At 60.7% G+C, this 22338-nt stretch overlaps 3 protein-coding genes across 5 annotated transcripts; 2 read left to right on the top strand and 1 right to left on the bottom strand.

Annotated features, from left to right (window-relative positions):
• Positions 1-135: 135 nt before the first annotated feature.
• On the top strand, positions 136-7872 carry SNX17 (sorting nexin 17). Its single transcript, XM_034060261.1, has 15 exons — positions 136-398; positions 2751-2825; positions 3209-3326; positions 3676-3740; positions 3878-3988; positions 4385-4475; positions 4682-4769; positions 5144-5213; positions 5331-5423; positions 5584-5787; positions 6122-6244; positions 6377-6454; positions 6643-6717; positions 7034-7075; positions 7155-7872. Exons 1-15 carry the CDS (start codon positions 339-341, stop codon positions 7272-7274), a joined length of 1413 nt encoding a protein of 470 aa, XP_033916152.1. The 5' UTR covers positions 136-338; the 3' UTR covers positions 7275-7872.
• A 109-nt stretch (positions 7873-7981) lies between these two features.
• On the bottom strand, positions 7982-13032 carry ZNF513 (zinc finger protein 513). The gene is made up of 4 exons (XM_034060387.1): positions 12895-13032; positions 12086-12560; positions 9305-9898; positions 7982-9114 (listed from the first exon to the last, which is right to left on the bottom strand). Exons 1-4 carry the CDS (start codon positions 13030-13032, stop codon positions 8363-8365), a joined length of 1959 nt encoding a protein of 652 aa, XP_033916278.1. The 3' UTR covers positions 7982-8362.
• On the top strand, positions 12682-20071 carry LOC101868481 (E3 ubiquitin-protein ligase RNF19B-like). 3 transcript variants are annotated; one of them, XM_034061075.1, is made up of 10 exons: positions 12682-12838; positions 14146-14232; positions 15909-16520; positions 17170-17357; positions 17673-17823; positions 18082-18244; positions 18665-18779; positions 18890-19021; positions 19341-19536; positions 19679-20071. In XM_034061075.1, exons 3-10 carry the CDS (start codon positions 16078-16080, stop codon positions 19836-19838), a joined length of 1548 nt encoding a protein of 515 aa, XP_033916966.1. In that variant the 5' UTR covers positions 12682-12838; positions 14146-14232; positions 15909-16077; the 3' UTR covers positions 19839-20071. The 3 variants fall into 3 exon arrangements, with proteins under 3 accessions (XP_033916966.1, XP_033916968.1, XP_033916967.1); XM_034061077.1 differs by lacking the exon at positions 14146-14232; XM_034061076.1 differs by lacking the exon at positions 12682-12838 and having other exon boundaries at positions 12869-14232.
• Positions 20072-22338: the final 2267 nt, after the last annotated feature.

Genomic DNA, 22338 nt, shown 5'->3' with positions numbered 1-22338 from the left:
TCCTCCGCATGACGCGCGGTGACGCCACGCCGTAGCTGCTGTGGGGGCTGTTACCTTTACCGGGGCGCTCCCCTCCCCCGCGGCCGGGGCCCGTCCGGCTCCGGGGCCGCGCTCAGCCCCGGAGCAGAGCCGCCGCCCGGTGCCGCTGGGACGCTGCTGGCACCAGGCGCGGGGCTGCCCCTGAGCTCTTGCGGGGCGGAGCGGGGCCGGCCCCTGCGGGCGTGTTCCGCCGGCCGCGCCATCGCGGGGGCCCCGCGGGGCGGTACCGGGGAGCGCCGGTCTCCGACATGGCGGCTCGCGGCAGGTAGCGGGGGCGTGCGACCCGGCCCGGCCCCGCCATGCACTTCTCCATCCCCGAGACCGAGACCCGCGCCGGCGACGGCGGCGCCGCCTACGTGGTGAGCGGGGTCGGTGCGGAGCTGTCCCGCGGGTGCGGGGCGGATCGGGGCGGAGACCCCCAGCCGGTGGGGCCGCGTCTGAGTCCGACGTTACGGGGTGGTCGGTGCCCGGCGGGGCTGTACGGGCCGGTAGTCCCGACGCCGGTGCCAGTGGCCTTGTGCGGGCCGGGGCCGCCATCCCCAGCCGGTATCCCGCTCCCCGGCCGCGCCGCCCCGGCTCCCTAGGGCCGGCAGAGACGGGGCCGAGCCGGCTGCGTTGCGGGGCGGGGGGAAGGACAGCGGGCGGCGGCCGCATCCCGTCCCGGGACCCGGCTCATCCTGGCCCCGCAGCCCGTCCGTCCGTCCCGGCTTCCTGTTTTGCTCGGCGCGCCGTGAACGCCCTCCGGCTTGGCAGCTCCTCCGGAGCCGGTGCCCCGGTCACCGGAGGGACACTGCGGAGGGCTGAGCCCCATGGGCTGCGCGGCGGTGCGGCCGGAGGGGCCGGGGCCAGGCCCACTGCTTCTTGCTCGGGGTAAGGGTGGGCGGCTGTGGGCTCATGGCCACGCGGCTGTCAACATGGGGGTCCCTCGCCTGCCCCTTTTGCCGCGATCCCTCTCTGGGAGGTCTCCCCGGTGCTGTCGGCAGCAGGAGGTGGTGTCAGGGACACACAGGGTGGTTGTGAGCTGCAGGAAGGGCTGTGAAGCTGCCTTGTGATCCACAGGCAGCGGTGGTGGTACAAGGGCCGCAGGAGCACCCTGCACTTTGCCCTCAGGTGGTGTTCCCAGTATCAGAGGAGAGCTCCTTTGCAGCTCTGAGTCTGGGCAGGAGCTGGTGACCCCACAGGGATGGTGTGAGAGGCCAGTGTGAGCTCCTGTGTGTGCAGGGCCAGCATGGCCTGGGCGGGTACCTTTGCTGACCCCAGGCAGCCCCAGTTGTCAGGGGCCGGAGGATGCTTGGGGCTTCCAGTGAGTGAAATGGCCATGGGATGTACGTGCCTGGGCTGCAGTCGCTGGCTGGAGGCACGTTTCCATCCTCTGTGGTGCAGTCCTGCCTTCCCAAACACTGTTCTGGGGATGGCAGTCCCTGCTCTGGCACAGAGGGGAACAGCCTTGTCCCCTTGGAGGATGCTGCCTGTGGCAGGGTGCTTGGGACCTCGGGCATGGAGTCATTGGGCCCTATGCAGCTCTGTCTGCAGTGACAGAGGGTTTCCATCCTCTCCCCTTAGCTGAGGAACATGTCCTGCTGAGCTCTCTGCCTCAGCTCTTATACTTTCAAGCAATCCAAAGTGCTGGAGCATGTTCTGGTGGCCCCAGGGAGGGCAGGCAGTACACGAGGAAAGAATCCCTTGCCCTGTGGTGAGGGATGGCTGTGGCCACGTACCCTGGGAGGTGCTGGAGGGAGCCCAGATCTGCAGCCTTTGGCAGTGGGTATGTCTTGGCCATGCAGCTCTGCAGCTGGCCATCAGGCTTCCCTCCGCTGGCCTGAGTGCAGCCTCGGTTGCTGTGCTGGGCACTGTGTTACTCTGCTTGCTTCTCCAAATGTGTTTGGGGCCTGCAGGATGGAGAGCTGCCGCCTCTCCTTGATGCCAGGAGTGTGGAGGGGTGTTCTTTCCTGCTGACTGGGGGGACAGCTGTATCCATGGGGCTGCAGTGTGGCTCTGCACTCTCCCTGTGGCCAGGCAGCTGCAGGATTAGCCCTTCTGCTGTCTGTCGGGCACATCTCTTGGATGTGCTTCTACTTCCTGAGTGGTTTTGACCATATCCCCAGGGCTGCATGTCTGCACCAACGCTGCCTTGTCTTTGGAAGAGCAGCACACAGAAACCTTTCAGTGCTGTACTGTACTCTTCTGTGCAAGTCCTGGGCGTTTGACCTGTCCTCACTTGCTAGCCCTTGGATGCTGACATAGCTCCTCCTGGTCCTGGCTGTGCATGGGGCCATGGCTGTGCATACCTGAGGCTGTTTGTTCCATGTGTCCACCTCCATTGGGGTGCTGCTCCAATGGGCTGGAGAGGGTCCTGGCCGCACACGGGCAGCACTGCTGTGTGCTCTGGGGCAGGCTCTGGAGGGGTTCCAGGTAGCGGGCAGCATGATGCTGGCATTGGCACCTCCGGGCTGGGGTTGGTGCCTGCAAGGCAAACACAGCTCCTGCAGTGGTGCCCAACCTGGGAAATGGCATGTGAGGGGAAAAGGTGGGTCCTGGCCCTTCCCAGGAAGGGGGCTGAGCTCTGGGGAAGGCTGGGGTGCCCCTTCTGCCCCTCGTAGTGTCTTCAGGAGCATCATCTCCTCCTGGGCTGTGGCCCTGCAGGGGCTTCATCCTGGGGTAGCCTGTGGATCTGGGGGGTGCTGGCATCTGACTGGTGTCTCTACCCACAGGCCTACAACATCCACGTGAATGGGGTGTTGCACTGCCGAGTGCGTTACAGCCAGCTCCTAGGGCTGCACGAGCAGGTAGGGAGCCATCCCCAATGGTAGTGGGAGCTGCTGTCATCCAGCCCCTGTCCTGTGGGCAGCACGGTGGTGCCTGCTGTGCTTTTGGCAGGCAGGGTGCTGGGTCCCACGGGCTGCTGTTGGGTGCTGCAGGAAGGCACCGTGTGAGAGCAGCAGCGTCGAGTGCTGTGCTGGCTGCAGGCAGCATGTGCTGCCCATGGGGCTGGGCAGGGGATTGTTCTGTTCCTTGGCATTGGGTACAGGCCTTTTCTCCTGTCCTGTGATGTGCTGGCTGGGTTCTTGAAAACTCCCCTTGCCAGGGCCCTGGAAATCAGCTGTGGGGGGGAGGTCAGACTAGCCACCATCTCCCTGGAGGCTCTCAAGGCACTCTGCTCTCTTCCCAGTTAAGGAAAGAGTATGGCGCTAATGTGGTCCCAGCCTTTCCCCCAAAGAAGATCTTCACACTCACCCCGGCAGAGGTAGAGCAACGCCGGGAACAGCTGGAGAAATACATGCAGGCAGGTAAGCTGGATCTGCACCGTGCTGCAGCTCAGGGTTGGCTGCCCCCTGCTTGGTCACTCAGGACACTACCTGTACCTTCCTTCCCACACTGCTCTGTCTGCCGTGGCACATCTTCATACTCACTCTGGCATTAGCTGGCCTTGTCCACTGGACATCAGCCCTGGCAGAGGTGGAGCCCCCTGGTGCCTTCACCTGTGGGATGTCCATGGCCACCCATGTGCATGCACTACACACAGCATGTGCTTAGTCTGAGTGTCTTCTCTGCATGGCTGCAGAGCAGACAGGCATTGCTGTGGGTCCCTCCCCCTTCCTGCGTAACAACTGACTCCCTGCTCATCTTCCATCCCAGTGCGGCAGGACCCGACACTCGGAGGGAGTGAGATCTTCAACAGCTTCCTGCGCAAAGCCCAGCAGGTGAGGTTGGAGCTGCTGGAGGTGTTGGGCTGCTGGGGCAGCCTGCATGGGGGTGAGTGCTGACCACTGGGGCCCTCGGACTGTGAGGATGGTCAGCAGTGGTGGGGCCACAGTGGCAGTCCTGTTTCTCTCTCCAGGAGACGCAGCAAATACCCACAGAGGAGGTGGTGCTGGAAGTGCTACTTTCCAATGGCCAGAAGGTCAAGGTCACCATCCTTACCTCGGACCAGACAGAGGATGTCCTTGAGGTGCCAAAGTTCTTATGCTGGGCAAGACCAGCTCTTCCTGTGGAGTTCAGTGGCTTCTCATGCATCCAGGAGCTTCCTTAGCCTGTCAGCCCCTAGCCCTCCCTGCTGAGTCCCTACCCCAAAGCAGCACTGTCATGGGCTGAAGAGCTGGAAAGGGTGTGCTGATGTGTGGGCCCAGACTAATGTCAGGAAGCCCCCGCTGTCTCATGGTGGATGTAATTCCCTCACTCCCTGTCCATTGTCCCCCCTGCCCTGGCCTCCTGCACAGCAGAGGTGCTGCTTTCCTGCTGTTGGGAGGCCCCAGAACACACACACAGGCTTAATCCTGCCACGGGGTAAGGATGTAGAAGGGCTGCCTCTCTGCGGGAAGTGGTGACTTCCTGCTCTCATTCCCAGGCTGTGGCCTCCAAGCTGGATCTGCCAGATGACCTGGTTGGCTACTTCAGCCTCTTCCTGGTGAGAGAGACCAAGGACGGAGCTTTCTCGTGTGAGTAGAGCATGCTGGAGCCCCATGAGGGCTGCAGTGGGACATCTGCCCTGTACCCTGCCCTGGCGCAAGAACTGTGTACTTGGACCCCACAGCCCTGCCCTGGCTGTGGGGATCCAGCAGGGTCCCCTGGGGTGCCTTGGCTGGCAGGGGTCTGGTGGGCTCCTGCTGCCCTGAGCTGCTGCCAAGTTGCTGTTTCCTTGCAGTCGTGCGGAAGCTGCAGGAGTTCGAGCTGCCATATGTGTCTGTCACCAGCCTGCACAACCCCGAGTTCCGGATCATCCTGCGCAAGAGGTGAGCAGGGCTGGAGGGGCACTGCCTGCTGGAGCAGTGGGGTCTTGTCTGGGCTTTGTACTCTGCAGAGGGACCTTTCTCTTCCTGCCATTGCCACCTGTGGGGGCTTTGGCCTGCAGGAACACACCTGGGCTTCCCCAGCCATGACATGGGGTGGCTGGACTGCCCTACTGGGCTTGTTTCCACTTACCCAGACACAGCCCTTCCTGCCTTTGGCAGCTGTTTAAGAGGGGGAGTGGGACCCGGCAACTGATGGTTAATGGGGGAGCTGGCCAGAAAACCAACCCAGCACCTTGTCCCAACATGGGGGGTGTTTTTCTCCCCGTTGCTGTTAGGAGCTGCGGAATAGGTTGACCCATGTGGTTTCCTTCTAGCTACTGGGACTCCTCCTATGATGACGATGTAATGGAGCATCGTGTGGGGTTGAACTTGCTGTATGCACAGGTGAGGGTCAGTGTGGCCCAGATGGGTGAGGAGGGACAGTGCATCCCTCATCTATGGCTGTGCAGGGTCTCAAGTGGCTCTGGGCTCAGCTGCTCACCAGCGTCTGCTCCTTGGTAGACGGTGTCAGACATTGAGCATGGATGGATCCTTGTCAACAAAGAACAGCACCGGCAGCTGAAGTCCCTGCAGGAAAAGGTCTCCAAGAAGGAGGTAGGGGAGGGCACAATGCTGTGACTGGAGCAGTCCCAACACCAGACTGGCACCGCTCACCTGTGAACTTGTGTTGCTGAGATTGTGGCCTGTTGCTGGCCCATGAGGTATGTTGGGAAGGTGGCAGCCTGTGCTGAGCTTCCCTGGCTCTTCCCTGCAGTTCATCCGCCTGGCCCAGACCCTCAAGTACTACGGCTATCTCAAGTTCGACCCCTGCATCACTGACTTCCCGGAGAAAGGATGCCATGTAGTCGTCAGCGCTGGCAACAACGAGCTCAACTTCCAGGTGCGGCTGCCCAACGAGCAGATCAAGGAAGGCAGCTTCAAGGTCACACGCATGCGGTGCTGGCGGGTCACGTCCTCGGTGAGTCCTACATGTCTGTGAGACCCTGGCGAGCAGGGAGGGGTCTGGTGAGAGCCGGCTGTGCTGGGCTGGTCTGACAGCTCTCCTCAGAAAAGGTGCTGGCTGTGTTGCCTGCTTCCACCCAGCTGCCCTGGGAAGGGTCTGGGTTGTGCTTTGGGGGTTGAAGGGGTCATGGCTTTGAGGACTTTGAGGGGATTGGTTGTGGTGAAATGCCAGTGGGAGCTGGGCAGGGTGTGCAGTGCCCAGCTGCAGCGTGCCCGCTGTCAGCACCGGGACCTGGGAAGCTGGCTCCTTTCCCTCTGAAGCCTCCCAGCCTCAGCATGTGCCCTTGCAGGTGCCAATGAGCAACGGTCCCTCAGGCAGCAGCCCGGCAAAGTCGGAGGTAAAGCTGGAGCTGGCTTTCGAGTATCTAATGAGCAAGGACCGGCTGCAGTGGGTCACCATCACCAGTCCACAGGTAGGGCTGCCTGTGTGCTAGGCTGGCTGTGCACAAGCATGGAGGTGAGGGAAAAGGCTGGTCTGGGCTTGGTGTGCCATGCTGGGAAAGCTGTGGGGGTGCATGAAGCCTTGTGACACGTCTTTCTTGCAGGCCATTATGCTGAGCATCTGCCTGCAGTCCATGGTGGATGAGTTGATGGTGAAAAAGTCTGGAGGCAGCATCAGGAAGGTGAGGGTTGGGGATGAATGTTGTCTCTGGAGCGTCATCCCATTCTGCCCCTCTGACTCCCTGGGGTCTAGGCTGGGCCCTGCTTGCTCTCCTCAGCACAGAGCAATATGAAGGATCCCCAGGGGCTGTCTTAACCTCTAGAGCTGCCCATGGGGACCCTGTGGCTGAGCTGAGCTCCTTCCCTGCAGATGTTTCGCCGGCGCATGAATGGAGCCCTGCGGCGCTCAGACAGCCAGCAAGCTGTGAAATCCCCCCCACTGCTGGTGAGTAGGACCCTGCAGCCCTGGTACAGGAGACAGCTGTGACCATGGGCTTCACTGTATGTTGGGTACCACAGCCCATTACCCCCGGAGGTCCTACTATCCCCTTGGCAGGGCTGGGGCAAGCGCAGAGGACAGCACGGCTGCAGTGCCCCACTCCTGCAGCCTTGGGAAGGGGGCCTGGACTCACCTCCAGGAGCCAGATTCCCTGGGGAGGGTGGCCTGGCCTTGTCTCAGGAGCGCAGGGAGATGCAGATTTGGGAAGGGAGGGTGGCATGTCCCACCACCTCAGTGCTGCCTGACCCTGCTGTCCCTACAGGACTCACCTGATGCCTCCAGGGAGCCAATGGCCAAACTCTCGGTGAGTTGTGTGCGGGCACACTGGTGCCATCACCCTCGGACTGAGGGGGGATCCTCCCTAACATCTCCCCTCTCCACAGAGCAAGCTCACCTCTGTCAGCCTGCGAGGGATCAGCCACTCCAGCTCTGCTAATGATGTGGGCGCTAATGACTTCCATGGCAATTATGCCTTTGAGGGCATTGGCGATGAAGATCTGTAGTGTCCCCCTTTGTAGGACAGCACCCGCCGAGGGCCTTCGCTGAGGAATGTATGACCTGCAGACAGGTTGCAATCAACGTGCCTCTCACTTGCTACTTCCACCTTTCCCTGCTCCCCTGGGCTGGGGAGCTCACCCCCTGCCCACTGCTGCCTTTGGGATGGGGGCAGCTGAACTCCTCCTGCTGCTGGCTCCAGCTGGGAGAGGGCCTGTTCCCAGGGTGGCACCAGCTCAACCTGAGCAGCGTGCCCAAGCCAAGCCCTGGAGCAGCATCACGGAGCCTGGCCCAGAGCTGGGGGGGCAGAGCTGCCCCTTCCCCAGAGCTGCCCTGCGAGGCTGGGCACAGCCTGGTGGCACCAAGTGGCCCTCGTGAGACTCCGTATATGCCAAATTAGCATTTAGGTTTCTGCTCAGAGACAGGCTGCCGTAAACTGTCTCCAGGGGGCTCTGCGCAGAGTCCCCTCTCTAACCCGCTCATAGACTCCAGCGTAATCTAGGCTTGTAACCGAGTATCTTCTGCTGCTCAGACCGACGAGAGCATTAATGGACAGTAACCGATGTTTACACACTGCAATGATGATTAAATGGATCCTGATTGGTATTGGGCTGTCCGTTGGGGGGTGGCTGCTCTCCCTCTCCTCCCTGCACACCCTGCCAGCCCACACTGTCCTCACCTGAAGCAGAACAAGGTCCCCTGGGAGAATAGCAGATAACAAAATTGACTGTTTAATGCTTTTATACACAATATAAATTACACTGACCAGCATGGCAACAGCCATGGAACCAGTCCTCCCTCCCCCCTTTTCCCCAAGGTCCGGCAGAAGATGACTCCAAAAGGCAAGAACAGGCAGGTATCACCCTCAGGGGCATGGCACTACCACCTCTGGGGCAGGAACCTGAGCTGCTGTTTGTAACTTTGCCAAGGAAGGACAGGGCTGCTGAAGGTCCCAGTGCACCCATGGGCACCACATAAGGCAGCCGTGAGCCCCTGTGGAGTCTGCTGCCTGTCCCTCCCCCAGGGAGGGCAGGGGCTGAGGCACCCTGGGCCTGATGCAGGGCTGGACACCCCTGCAGCTGGGCTAAGTGCTGTCTCAGGGCAGGGCCGTGCCCACAGCTGGAGGGGCCAGGAGGGCTTTGGCATTCCGTGGGTTTACCCAGCTTTCGGCTGTGTGGCCGTGGATCTTCTGGTGGCGCTTGTAGTTGTCCCAATGGCCAGTGGTGTAAGAGCAGTTCCGGCACTGGAAGGGCTTCTCACCTGTGTGCCGCAGCATGTGCCGCTTCAGGTTCATGCTCTGGTTGCAGCTGTAGCTGCAGAGGCTGCACTGAAAGGGCTTGTCGCCCGAGTGGATGCGCCCGTGACGCTTGAGGTTGGCCAGGTTGCCACAGGCGTAGTCGCAGAGCTGGCACTTATAGGGCTTCTCGCCTGTGTGTACTCGCTGGTGCCGCTTCAGGTTGTCAAGGTGGGCAGAGGCGTAGGGGCAGAGTGGGCAGGCGAATGGCTTCTCCCCACTGTGCGTCTTCATGTGCCGTGCCAAGTGGTTGGGGTAGTGGGTGACGAATGGGCAGAAGTTGCAGGAAAAGCCTTTGTCCCCAGTGCCCTTGCGGGGGCTGGCGCCCGGCTCGGTGCCCAGCACTGCCAGGCTGCAGCGCCCACAGACCTGCTCAGCCCGCCCCTCATCCTGCGCAAACCCATCGTCCAGCACCAGCCCGCACATGCGGCATGTGAAGGGGTAAAGCAGCTCGGGCAATGCAGCCGCCTCCTCGCCCTGCAGCCGAGTGCAGCCAGGCAGGAAGGGGCCACTGCCGCTGCCCACGTGCAGGCTCAGCTCCGGCAGCATTGGCTCTGTGGGATGAAGACAAAGAGGGCTGTGAGCAGGACAGCACAGCGCTGGTCAGCCTCAGCTCCATGAGAAGCCCCAGCTGTGGCTGGTGGCACCAGGTCTGGCACAGGACACACACCTTCCCTCTCCCCCATCCCCAGGGCTGTGCCATAGGGGTCCCCCAGCAGCTCCTCCCTTCCCCTCCACATTTACCTGGGTCCTTGTCCTGCTGGTGCGGCACTTCACCTTCGGGCAGGCGGTGGCTGAGCATGTGCCTCTTCAGGTTGCGGCTCTGGTTGCAACGATAGTCGCAGGCAGCACACTGGAAGGGCTTGTCCTGGCTGTGGACCCGTTCATGGCGTTTGAGGTTGCCCAGGCTGCTGCAGGCAAAGCTGCAGCATGTGCAGTGGTACGGCTTCTCCCCGGTGTGTGTGCGCAAGTGTCGGGTCAGGTTCACCAGCTGGGCAGAGGCATAGGCACACTGCGTGCATGCGAACGGCTTCTCCCCGTTGTGTGTTTTCATGTGGCGCTTGAGGTGGCTGGAGTAGTGGGAGGCGAAGGGGCAGAGCTGGCAGGAGTACACGATGCGCTGGCTGCGGCCCCCCTCCGTGCCTGCACACTGCAGGCAGCTCTGCCCCAGGCTGGCAGCCAGCTGCAGCCCACACTGGCGGCAGGGCAGCGCCGCGGGGCCGGGCTCCCCACCCTCCTCGGGGTCGCTCTCCACGCTCAGCTGCTGGTACCCAGAGGAGCAGTCGTCGTCGCTCAGCGCATACGCCGGCATGGTGATCTTCCCCACCAGGGTGTCTGCTGAGAAGACCATGGGATGGGATGGTGTCAGCACAGCTGGCCCAGGCACAACCTCTCAGTTGTGCAATTGGTCCCAGCAGGGCGCATCTCAAGAAGGGGACTGCAGCCAGGAGGGGCTAGGCAGCTGCATCCACCCAAGCAGCACCCAGCAGGAGCCCACCACATTGTGCACAGCAGGGTGAGGAGTCTCACTGTCATGACCTGCTCTGACACCCTGCTGCAGGGCCTGTCCTCGCCACGTTGGGAAACCCTGTCACCTCCACCCTATGGCTTGCTCCAGGAATGACAGGCATTGCGGAGCACAAGGGTGGATTGGGCACCCACCAGCACTGCTGGGACTGGCTGGTAGGAAACAGTAATAGTGGGAAGGTGTTGGGTGCAGCCTGACCCAGGCAGGAGATTCTCTGGGCTCCCTCTTGCTATGCTGCTGCCCTAGCAAAGGAATGTGAGCCAGTACTGCTCCCATGGCCAACCCTAAGGGGCTCCAAAACCAGACCACTTCCATAATGCAGGAAAACAGACCTTCCTGGGCCCCAGCCAGTGCTGCTGCCTCATGGCAGTGGGAGGAAGTCTGCACCAGGCTCTCAGAGAGCACTTCTGCTTCCTGCTGGGCACAGACCCATCCTCCTGCAGCCCCAGGAAGGGATGACAGAAGCTGAGCCCAGTGCCCTGCAGCCACCTCCAGGCTGGTGCTCGGGGCCAGAGGGGCAGCAACATGCAGCCAAAACCTTGCTACTATCAGCCTCAAGTGGTGTTCAGCTGTCTCCATGCAGTGCCTGACCTGGAGCTCTGGGGCCTGTGAGACCCGGCAGATGCCACCACCCCGGGAAGTGGCCTGGGCTGTCCACTGCTTCCCACCCAGGTGGGTCCAGCTCCCAGAGTCCCAGCCAGGTGCAGGGGTAAGGCTGCTCCCATGCTGCAGGACAGGGCTGTCCCTCCTGTTTCCAGTGCCTTTTCACAAGCACTGCCTGACGTGCAAATGTCAGAATGGGACACCCCACACTGGACTGGCTATTGCTGGATAAATTCTCGACCCTATTTCAAGCCTTACACTGCCCTGTGCCTATTCAGCTCAGGCCCACAGTCCTGCATTGCCATAGCATCCCTGGAGCACTGTTCCCTGAGCATGGCTGTGTCAGTGCTGCCCTTGGGGTAAGGATGAGGATATGGCCAGTGATGGCTCTCCTGACTTCCTCAGTGGGCTCCGAGATGCCCAGTCCTGCTCCCCAGCTGGGACTGGCAGTAGAGAGTTTGAAGAAAGGTATTTCTGACTTTCAGCTCTCACAGCATCCAGCCCCAGAGCTGCTGAGAGGCCTTTGTCCTGGCGCTGGGCTCTGCACACAAGCTGTGGGGAAGTGCAGCCCTTGGAGAAGAACCACATCTGCCAGGCAGCTGAGACTGTGCCTCGGCACGAGAGCGGGAGCTGCCGGCACAGCCCAGCACGGGTGCTGAGCACGCAGACCGCAACACAGCCCTGCTAGACAGTGAGGGGACAGAACCACAAGAGATGGGTGGTCTGTGCCCCCCTCCTCTCACCACACCTTATTCACCACACACTTGAAGGCAATGAGTGATGCTCCTGCCAGTCCTTGCAAGGCATCTTAATGGAGCTGATCAGTGTTTGCCCCTCTGGCTACGCTGTAGTGCAGCCTGACCTGCTGCCCGGTGTGCTGCCACTGGGCTGGCACAAAGGGGCTGGGGGACCCCTGGGCCAAGTGAGAAACAGGGAGCAGGAGCTGGAAGAGACAGCCCCAGCCCAGCTCCCCATACAACATCGAGGGGCAGCAGTGGGGCAGACTCCAGCTCCCGGATGGGCAACAAAGCCGTGCCCTGGGGGCTCCGGGAACCAGAGGCTCCCGGGCAGACCGGTGCGGGCGGCTCCGGGGATGAGACCCCAGCCCAACTGTGGAACACACGCGTCTGCAGCTCCTCACGGGAGGAAAACACGGGGATCGGGACCACCAGCGCGGGACCCCACCCCGGGAGGTGATCCGGGACGGGGAACACGCCCGGGGACAGAGCCGCCACAGGGCAGGCCTGCTGCCGAGAACAGGGGAGGCTGCCTGACAGGGCCGAGCGCGGGGCCGGTGCCGGCAATGTCCGGGCAGGGTCCCCAGCCGGCAGCACTCCCGGAGCCGGGGCCGTCCCCGGGGGGCGCCGCTGCCGGGCCCGGCCGGCGGCACACACCTGGCGGTCCCTTCTCGAAGCGCAGGCCGCGACCCAGCAGCAGGTCGCCGGGCAGCACCAGTGCCGGTCCCGCAGGCTCCTCGGGGCCGTCCTCAGCGTCCGCTGCACCACACCGAGCGCCGCGGGTCACCGCCGGGCCGCCGCCGCCCCCCGGCCCCACCGCGCACTCACCCTTCACCGGCTGCGGGTGGCTCTGCTTCCGCCGGGGCATCGTGGTCGGACCCGGCCCCGGCCCGGCCCCACCGCCTGCCCGCCCGCGGCCCGCCAGCCGCCCCCGCCAGCCCGGGGCGGCCGCCGCCGCCCCGCCTCGACCGGGCACTTCCGCTTCCGCCCAGCCGCGGGGCGGGGCCGTCGGCGGAAGCGGGAGCAGCACCCCGGAAGCGGACCGGGCGGCCGGAAGCGTGCGCGGGGGCCGCTTCCCTGCCGGCCCCGAGCCGGCGGCTCCGGCATGCGGCGTACGGGGGAGGGGGCCGGGCTGCGGGCGGGGCGGGGGGGGGCCCGGCGGGAGCGGGGCCCCGGGACATAGGCGGCGGTGGCTGAAGGGGGCGGGGCCAACGGGAGCCCTGCCCCTTCCTGGGCGGGCGGTGCCGCCGGTGCTGCCGCCCTGGGGAGCCGGGGGGCGCCGGGCCCAGCGCTGACAGTGTCCGTGTCCCGTCGGGGCGGCAGCGGCCGCTCCCCCTCCCCCCAGCACGGCCCTGCTGTGGGAGGGCGGGGGCCGCGGAAAGCTTCGGCAGCCCCAGAGCAAGGTGTCCGGTAAGAGAGCTGCGGGAGGGAGGGATGGCACGGTACGGCACGGCACGGCACGGTACGGTACGGTACCGGGGTTCTGTGTGCGGCACAGGCGGTCTCAGCGGGTCTAGAGCCCGCGTTGTGCTGGTGCAAGAGGGCAGGGAACGGGTCGGCAGCAGCGCACCTGGCTCGCAGTGAGTGCGCCAGACTTTGATCATCTTCGTTCTTCCGGCTCTGAGATCCTTTCAGCCTGAATTTGGTTGAAGGATCTGGGGCTTTTGGGAGTGCAGGGAGAGATTCGCTGTTGTGCGTATGGTCTAATGTCATGAGACAACTGAAAACGTCCTTTGGAAGTACCCATCAGTGTCCTGCTCCTTTGTACTGTCCTGGGGAGAGGAATGAGGCCAGTAATGGATTCATGGATTAGGCTGCCCAGAGACGTTGTGTCATCCTTGTTCTGGGAGGTCTTCTAGACCCATCTGGCCTAAAGCCTTTAGCCACAGGGGTGACGCTCATTTGGGTCACCAGATGAGGGCAGGAAGGTGGACTGCAGACCTCTTGCGGTCTGTTTCCTCCTGAATTACTTGGTGATCATGGTGACCCCAGTGGGAACTGGCTGCAGAGGGGGAGCCCAGCTCCCCACAGCCCAGGAGTGGCCCCAGTGTTGGGTACAGTGGCCATGCTGTGGTTCCTCTGCAGCCATTCCCTTTGTCAGTTCTATCTCCACACTCTCACAAGGACTGCAGAGCTGAGCATTATTGCTTGGTTCTCCCAGGAGTGGGTGATGGGCCTCCCTGCAATGCAGCTCCTGGAATGACCCTGTGGTTCATAACCCCTATTCCCAGAAAATCTCCCCTACTTGGCTCCCGGGTCCTCGGGATGCCACTGTGGCACTTCACAAAACTCAGTCACACCTCTGCTCATAGGGAGCTCAACCGTGTCATGCTTTCCTCTGCTGTGGTTGGTTTCCTGCAGCTTCTCTCCCTGGTGTCCCGGTGTTGTGCAGACCAGCGGCACCCAGGGCTTTGCATCCTGCTTCTTGGGGAGAAGGCCCCTGGTTACCCTGCCTGGGGGCTTGTTTGTCCCATCTCTGGGGGTGGCTGGTGCACAGCTGTGTGTGTTGGGGCAGCAGCCCCAAGATAGCCCTTCAGCCCTATCTTGTACTCATTCTTTTTCTGCCTAGGTCCGTGCCCTGGATGTGGTCCCCATTTACAGAACTTGTTCTGCCTTCTCTGTGGCTCCATTAGTAGAGGTGTCTGACGTGTCCAAACAACCCTGGCTGCCTGAGCTGCTGCTGACCCTCTTCACTGGTAGTTTTTGCTTATTTGCAGGTCCTTGAGGCTATCGAATGTGTTGGACTTGCGGCAGTCCCAGGGGAGCCATGTCTACGTGTGTCAGCAATGCTTCCCTGCTGACAGGTACCTCGGGGCCAGAGGATGGGGCTGATGACATTCCTGCCACTGCTTATTCACTTGTGTTGTGCAGCCATTTAGTCCAGTGTTGCAGTCCTGCTGCAGGAGCATGTTCCTTCCTGCTCTCCTCCTGCAGTACTTTCCACTCTAACAGCCATTTAAATCCAGTCTCAGTCCAATTTCCATGAGCTCTTCAGTTGCTACAGGAAAGTCCTTTATTACTTTGAGTGGCATGGTGAGCACCTTGCTTGTTCGCAGCAGACTCATTGGTCTTCCTGAGCCATCACTAATACCTGTTTCTTCCAGTGCTAGCACTTGGGGTATTTCAGCTGTGCTCAAAAGGAAAAAGCAGCAGAGGAGGTGGCTGTTGTGGGGGTGTAAAATGTAGAGTGCAGCTTTTGGGGTATAGATAAGGAAGGAGCAAGGAGAACTGTGCTCTCATGTCAGGAGGATGGATTGTCATGTGGCCATGGACTTGTAAGCTATAAATAAGGGAAAACTGGCAGATTTACCTCCTCTCTCTTATAATCACTTGGCTTTTGGGTCCCTTGGCTTGGTTTCCTCTTCTACAACCTCAGCAGAAGTTTGGTGATGCAGGTTGTAGGGCAGCACTAGTAACATGGGGAATCATTCAGAAGTGACCTCTCCCCATGAGGTCCTGCTGCCCTGGGTTGCAGGGCATGTGGATGAGCCCTTTCTTCCCAGGATGTGTCAGGACCCAGCCTTTGTGGAGGAAGCACTTTCTTTGTGGCAGTGAGATGTTCCCTGCTTTCCTGTGAGCTAACCCTGAGCAGGGTAGTGAGTGATGGTAGTTGTGATTTGCACTGGGTTTTTCTCTGGGCTCCCTCCAGCTAGCCATTGCTGGGAGCTTCCTGATGCAGGCTGGGTGAAGGAGCTTGTTTCTGCAGTGCCAAGTGCTGGTGTCTGTATGGGCCCAGTCTGTGGTTCTTGGACATCTGAATTTCAGTCAGAGCTTCATCTGTATCTCTCTTTGGAGAGGAAAGTCACACAGACTTGGAGTGGTGAGGGGTGTGATTGTTGCACTGCCCTATGTACAAACTCGTTCTCACAGTGTTTGCCTCTGCCTTCCCTGCAAAGACTGCTGTCTCCCCCTCCTTGGGGAATCTGGGAGGTCCTGTCCCTCTGGACATTATTGCTGAACTGAAAGAGATGGGAAGGGGCAGAACAGAGCTGGCTCAGGGGCATATGGGCAGCTGGAGAGGGGCTGTGGCTGCATTGCCCAAGCTCAGCGTGAGATAGGTCACCCATGGTACTGTCACTGGGGCCTTTGGGCCAATGTGGGTGGGCTATGGGTGACCATGGGTGTACTGACCAGGCAAGATATGTTTGTGGGAGCTCAAGGTCAGGTGCTTTGATTCTTCCCTTTGGTTTGATGGGAGGGAGCACATCAGCAGGAGCACGTCAAGGAAGGACAGGGTCTATCTTTGTGCTCAGTGGCTGCGCTGCCGTGCTGGAGGATGCAGGAGGTGGGCAATGTCCTGGGCCCTGCCAGAGTACCGCTGGCAGCTGTCTTGGCTTGTCCTGGAGCTGCTGGGGTGTTTTTGATGGTATAGCCCTGGGGTCAAGCAGGGTGGCAGGGCACTAGTGGGGTTTGTGGATGCTGAGGCTGTGTTCCCATGCCTGCAGCCCAGGGCTTGCTCTCATGTGTGGTTCCTTTGCAGGCTGAGCAGCGCCGACTGCAGCTGGAGATGGTTCAGCCACTGCCTGTGGGGAGGATGCTGGCTCTGAGGCCCGGGTAGGAGCCAGGCCATGAGGGCCGTGCTGGGGCTGGCACCTCCCTCCTGCCCTCCATAGCCTGACAGCAGTCAGCTGCCACCCTGGCGGGCCACCATGGAGCGGCCCATGCGTGTGCACCTCCGCCTCCTGGGCTTCTTTGGGCGGAAGCCACAGGCTGTCGGAGGGGAGACATCACCAGAGCAGGAGGCAGAGCTGGCAGAACCGGAGGAGATGTGCATCGCGCTGCCCCTGGGGGAGGACGGGCAGCTGGTGGAGTGTCCCCTGTGCCTGCTGCCCCAGCCACCCGAGGCCTTTCCCACCCTGGCCTCCTGCGAGCACCGCTCGTGCCGGGCCTGCCTGGAGCAGTACCTGCGCATTGCCATCAGCGAGAGCCGTGTGCAGGTGGCCTGCCCTCACTGCCCCGCCGCGCTGCAGCCCGACGACATCCACCGCCTGCTGGCTGAGCCCTCCCTCCGCGACAAGTACGAGGAGTTCCTCCTGCGGCGGCTGCTGGCGGCTGATCCCAGCACCCGCTGGTGTCCTGCACCCAACTGCAGGTGAGCGGCTGGGTCCTCATGTGGAGCTGGTGTGCAGTGAACTGTGCCTGTGCTTCATAGAACCACAGAATGGTTTGGGTTGGAAGGGACCTTAAAGCTCATCCAGTTCCAACCCCCTGCCACAGGCAGGGACACCTTCCACTAGACCAGGTTGCTCCAAGCCCCATCCAACCTGGCCTTGAACACTGCCAGGGATGGGGCAGCCACAGCTTCTCTGGGCACCCTGTGCCAGGGCCTCAGCACCCTCATAGTAAAGAAGTCTCCTATGAGTTTTTCTCAGACTCAGTCCTCTCATGACTTAGCCCTGTGTGGGGTTGGGCTTGCACAGAGATGTCCCAATTCCTGTCCCATCTGCAGAGCATAGGGAGCTGTGTCTGTGCCAGGGTTGGTGCTCTTGGCCATGCTGGGCCAGCCCATGAGATCCCTGGGGAGCTGTGGGTGCTGGATGGGGAATGCTGTGCTGCAGTGTGAGCTGGTTTCAGTGTCTCCTGGCTCTCCTGACCAGGGGCTGCAGCTCTGTTTCAGCAGGGAGCTGGGACCTGCCCCTGCATGGCCTGGCTGTGCTGGGGAGGGGAATGGCTGTGTGCTGTGCAGGGATGCAGAGAGGGTACTGCTGACCCCCCCCACACTGATTGCTTTCTCCCCACAGTTACGCTGTCATCGCCTATGGCTGTGCCGAGTGTCCTCGCCTCACCTGCGGGCGCGAGGGCTGTGGCACTGAGTTCTGCTACCACTGCCGGCAGCCCTGGCACCCTGATGGCCCTTGTGTGCCAGCGCTGCCAGCCCCTGGCCTGGCCACCGCAGCACAGCCAGTCCACCCGGAGGACTCGACCCACGGTGAGACCCCGGACAGGGTGGGAGCAAGCAGGTCAGAGGTTTGGCATAGCTGAGCCACACAGTCAAATACCTTTGTACCTTCCTGCCTGTGGGGATGCTGGAGCTAGGACCCAGGGATCCCCACTGGCTGCCTGTCTGTGGAGGCACGTAGCCTCTGTGCCAGTTGAGCTGGGGCTGTGGAGCAGGACCTTTCTTTGCCTAGCTCACTCCGATACCTATGGAACAGGCTGAAAACCTTGGTCAGTGTATATGGAGGTTAACTGCACTGTCCTGTCCTGCTCCCCCTGTCTCATCTCCTCTCTTTGCCCCTGGCAGCTGAGGCTGAGAACATCAAGGTCTGTCCCCGCTGCAGTGCCTTCATCATGAAGATCAATGATGGGAGCTGCAACCGCATGAACTGCACTGTCTGTGGCTGCCTCTTCTGCTGGCTGTGCCTGCAGGAGATCTCTGATGTGCACTTCCTGAGGTCAGTGCAGGGCTGGGGGGCCATGGGGTGTGCTGGGGGGTGAGGGTGGAGGATCTGCCAGGAGCTCAGAGGTGGCTGAGATGCTGGACTGGGGGTCCTGCCAGGAGTTGTGGGGATAGGAATGGGGGACAGTTAAGGCCCTTCTGAGAACCACAGCCACATTTGGGGATCCCGGGGCTGTGGGGCTGACTTGAGAGGGGAAGCAGAATGCTCTGTGCTGTCAACAGCCTTTGGCCCAGCCCTACTCTATCCTCACAGCCCCTCTGGCTGCACCTTCTGGGGGAAGAGGCCTTGGTCAAGGACCCGGAAGATCCTGTGGCAGCTGGGCATGGTGCTGGGGGCACCCATGGTGATCTCCCTTGTTGCAGGCATCGCTGTCCCTGTCATTACCATCGGGATCCCTGTCTACATGGGTAGGAAGGTACTGGCAGGGGCCCCTGGAGTCCCAGTGATCCTGCTCCCCTCTGAGCCTCAGGCCTGGACAGACACACAGTGCTCCCCACTGCATGTCCCTGTGTCACCTTTGACTCCCCACAGCCTTCCTTGTGGGGACCCTCGCTGCTGCCCACCCCAACAGCAGCTGGGTACTGTCAGCCTGGAGAGGTGGGAGTTGTGGATGATTGAAAGGAGGAAAGGGTTTGGAGCCCAGGGATGTTTTCCAGGGACACCTGAGTAGTGGTGGCAGCACCACTGTGGCAGCCTGTCCCTGAGGAGGTGAATGGGGTGTCTGGGAGCTGTGGCTGCAGCTGGAGGTCTGCCAGGGCTGGGAAGAGGCTATGTCCCTGGGGATTGTGCACTGAAATCTCTGCAGAGCCCTTCACCTGTCTTGCTCCTCCTGAAGGTGCTGGGCCAGAGCCGGAGGAGCAGCCTGTCAGGGTGCCAGCAGTGCCTCTCTGTCACCAGCAGTGTCCTTCTGTCTCTGTTTGTGTCTCCCATCATAACAGCTGTCACCGTGGGTAAGTGCACTGTGCCAGGGCTGAGGGTACTGGAAGTGGAGTGTCTCTGAGTGGGGGATGTCAGACCTGGGGCACAGGGTTTCACCCAGTACCTACCTGTCTGCCTGCAGGAGTCGGTGTGCCCCTCATGCTCACCTATGTCTATGGGGTGGTGGTGCTGTCGCTGTGTCGGAGCCGCTGGGGCTGTGGCCGCAGCCCGCCCGGGGACCTCGGTGTGGTGGAGCTGGAGAACCTGACCAAGCGTGAGTCCAGTGCTGCCATCTGTCTACTGGCCTGTGCCTGCCGTTGGGCCCCATGGGCCCTGCTCCTGCTTCATGTCTCTGTGGCTGTGAGCTCTCCAGAGGAAGGAGCTCCCTGTGGAGGTTCTGTTGGTTCTGCCCCAGGTGCTACCACACACACCTCTGTCCCTGCAGGCTGGTGTCCTGGGAAAGGTGCTGCCCAAAGGGCTTTGGGAGCAGCTTGTTGGCACCCTGCGCTGAGACCCTTGTGGGCTATTCTGCTCCCTGTTCTGACAGGAGCAGTACTTGCAAACAAGGTGCTCAGCTCCATATCTCCTTCCAGAAGTGAATGAGCTGCGGTCAGTTCTGCCCAGCCCCAGGCCCGTTGAGGATGGAGTCCCAGACACAACCATCTCTGACCCCAGCAGCAGCCATAACCCACACCATGGGATGGTGTGGCAGGAGCAGGACAGCCAGTCAGCCAGCACGGTGGCCCTCACAGGGAGCATGCTGACTGAAGGCGTGGACATGTCCAACAGGTGAGTGGGGGCTGCTGTGCTGGGGAGGTGGGGGTGAATGGCACATCCCCTTCCTAAGTCTTCCCCACACCCACTGTACCAGCCAAGGGCATGTGGCATCTCCTGTTAGGCTGCTGCCCACAAGCCCTGTATTTGTCTGCAGGGAAGGTATCAGCATCGAGGTGGAGGTGTCCATCGAAGCAGTGCCACATCCTGCCCGGCAGCAGAGTCTGTGCAGCGCCCCATCAGGGCAGAGCCTCTCTGAGGACTCCCTGGGAGGCACCAGCGACAGGTCCAGCAGTGTGGGCATCCCCACGGAGTGAGGGGGGAGATCCTCAATCCACAGAACCCCCCTGCCACTTGCACAAACATCCTGTGCCCTCCTGGGGCAGAGTTGGTCACTCTCTGCGCAGCACCACCAGCCCCACGCTGGATGGGCTCTGACTGTGCTTGGTGCTCCCTGTGCCCAGCCACATCCACCCATTACCTGAAAGCAGCCCTGAGCATTGGCACAGCTGGGAAATAAAAGCTACTCTCTGAGGGTCTGTCTCCTGCAGCACAGCCATGCCCTGATAGCTCATTTCCCATCACAGCAGGCTCTGATTGTGGTGCATTCCCTGATGGGTGTTACAAGAGAGAAGGGTGGGTAGGGTGGTCCCAGCCCCACATAGGTGCAGGCAGGGGGGACAGGTTAGACCCAGGGAATAGGGCAAGCATGGGGATACTTCCTTGTGCAAATACTCCAGCAAACTGGGCTCCATGGTGCCTGGCTGGCAACTGAGAGGGTGGGATGTTGCTGCAGAGCCCCTGCCAGCACCAGCAAACAAAGCAGCTCACACAGGGGCTGAGTCCTGCCCCTTCTGGGCCAGCTCCTGGTGCAGTGTGTGGCACCCATGGGTCCTTTGTGCCCCCAGCTACTGTTCTGGGGGCAGCATCTGGCTTCCTGCAGACAGACCTCAAGCGTGGTGCAGGACAGCAGCCACCCCTGATGGTGGGAGACCATGCAGTGCACCAGGGCAGAGCTGGGGAGCACAGGGGGCTCGCTGTGATGTCCTGTGTGTCCCTGCCTGCCCGTGGCTGGTCCAGCAGCATGCAAAGGGTTGCCAGGGCTGTTGGAGGGCTGTGCCTGGGCCAGCTGGGGGTGATGCTTTAGCCTGTGGGGTGCTGCAGCACAAGGACTTACTTGTATCCTTGTTGTGATGGGCACCCACTCCGAAGCAGGAGCGAAAACTGCTGAAGGTCCCAGGTAGAGGCACCAGCATAGCTGTGGGGATCCACATCCTGCATTGGCATCCCTCCCCACCCCGTGGGATGCTGTCACAGGCTGTAGGGACCCCATAGCTGGATATGGATGAGGTTGTCAACCTGGCACCTCCAGTAACCAACTCTCAGACTTCTGGTTGCTCCAGGAGGACAGAGCACATAGTAAATGATCTAAACCCTGTTACATCTCAATACAAATTACTAATGTGAGATCACCACTGGCCAGAATCATTTTAGAGGATACCACAGAGACTGGTGTCAACAGCTGTATCAAAACCTTTCCTTAATGACCAGGAAGAAAGTCTAAAACCAAACTCTAGACGGATGCTTTGCAGCAGGAATGGAAAGTGGGCACATAACAATTCAGACAGTGGTTTTAACCACTGAGTGAAATTGCCTCCTGGCCCAGATTCCCAGGGCAATGCAGCTCTGGGTGCTCCATCCAGGACTGGGATTTATCTCAGTGTATGAGACTGCACAGTAGCACTGCTGTCCCTGTTCTAAAAGGGATGTATTGAAACTAGAGGGACTTCAGACGTAACACATGCTTTTAGGACTGGAGAAAATAATTCCCAGTCATTCCTGTGACAATTCAGTCTGATTATTCAAAATCTGGGGGGCACCTTGGCCAGCACATTTATAGGATGGAGGAAGCACCAGGTACTGAGCTGCCCCTTAGCCGGAATGATCCTGAGACAAACCCACCTGGCAGCACATGAAAGATGCCCTGAGATGAAATGCACTTTTGTGAAGGAATAAACCCTCTCCTTGTGTGCTTTACTCAAGCAGCACCTTTCTGGGAGAATGCATCAACTCATCCAGACAGTTTCTGAGTGCAGGAGCAGTCCAAGCAGCAAGTCCAGCATCTGCAGGAGTTTGCGGCTCTCAACTTCCAGCCCTGAGCAGGGCTGCAGGAGCTGTATGATCCAGGGACCAAACCAGTTCATGTCTGGACATGTCACCACTGGAAAGTCACTAGACAGAGGGACTTAATCTCAGGGCCATCACAGAAGGGTTCAAAGATGGCATGAGATGCACCCATCCAGACTGGTGAGCCATGGACTGACTGAACTGCAGAAGCCAAACCAAGAGATCGGGACCAGGAGGGTGGACTTCATCTTCAGAGGGAAAACTGAGTGCAAGGCATTGTCAAGGGCACTTCCCTGAGACACAGGAACCCCTGAACAGCTGGAAGAAGTTGTGTTGGGTGTCCTTGCCTGCAAATTTTATCTGTGCTCCCACACCATGCCAGGTGGAAGGTGCACAACAGCAGGGAAGGACAGCCAACCTTTCCATCAGTGGTTCATAGCCCAGGGGCTTCACTCCTGCAGGAGTGGCTGCAGTATTGACATATGCACAAGCTTTACACCTTCCAGCACATCAGGTAGGAGTTGCCTGTTGTCATACCTTGAAGAGAGCAAACAATTCACACAGATGGGGTGCAGCAGACTGCAGGCAAGTCACCTCAGGAGGGTGAGACATAAACTGTCTCTAGAAACTTGTCTTCTGCTCTGTGTACAACAGACTCCTCACCTGAGCAAGAGAGGCAGCAGGCCCAAG

The sequence above is a fragment of the Melopsittacus undulatus genome, chromosome 3 (assembly GCF_012275295.1).
Source record: "Melopsittacus undulatus isolate bMelUnd1 chromosome 3, bMelUnd1.mat.Z, whole genome shotgun sequence".
Taxonomy (NCBI): Eukaryota; Metazoa; Chordata; class Aves; order Psittaciformes; family Psittaculidae; genus Melopsittacus; species Melopsittacus undulatus.
The sequence above is the reverse complement of the archived record's forward strand: the minus strand, read 5'-3'. Positions and strand labels throughout refer to the sequence as shown.

Coding starts and splice junctions, on each gene's coding strand:
- SNX17 (XM_034060261.1), top strand. CDS start 339: ATGCACTTCTCCATCCCCGAGACCGAGACCCGCGCCGGCGACGGCGGC. Junction 5,214..5,330: donor TGAACTTGCTGTATGCACAG/GTGAGGGTCAGT, acceptor GCTCCTTGGTAG/ACGGTGTCAGACATTGAGCA. Junction 6,718..7,033: donor TGAAATCCCCCCCACTGCTG/GTGAGTAGGACC, acceptor CTGTCCCTACAG/GACTCACCTGATGCCTCCAG.
- ZNF513 (XM_034060387.1), bottom strand. CDS start 13,032: ATGATCAAAGTCTGGCGCACTCACTGCGAGCCAGGTGCGCTGCTGCCG. Junction 9,899..12,085: donor CTTCGAGAAGGGACCGCCAG/GTGTGTGCCGCC, acceptor TGGTCTTCTCAG/CAGACACCCTGGTGGGGAAG. Junction 9,115..9,304: donor CCAGCAGGACAAGGACCCAG/GTAAATGTGGAG, acceptor TTCATCCCACAG/AGCCAATGCTGCCGGAGCTG.
- LOC101868481 (XM_034061077.1), top strand. CDS start 16,078: ATGGAGCGGCCCATGCGTGTGCACCTCCGCCTCCTGGGCTTCTTTGGG. Junction 18,780..18,889: donor CATAACAGCTGTCACCGTGG/GTAAGTGCACTG, acceptor GTCTGCCTGCAG/GAGTCGGTGTGCCCCTCATG. Junction 19,537..19,678: donor GGCGTGGACATGTCCAACAG/GTGAGTGGGGGC, acceptor ATTTGTCTGCAG/GGAAGGTATCAGCATCGAGG.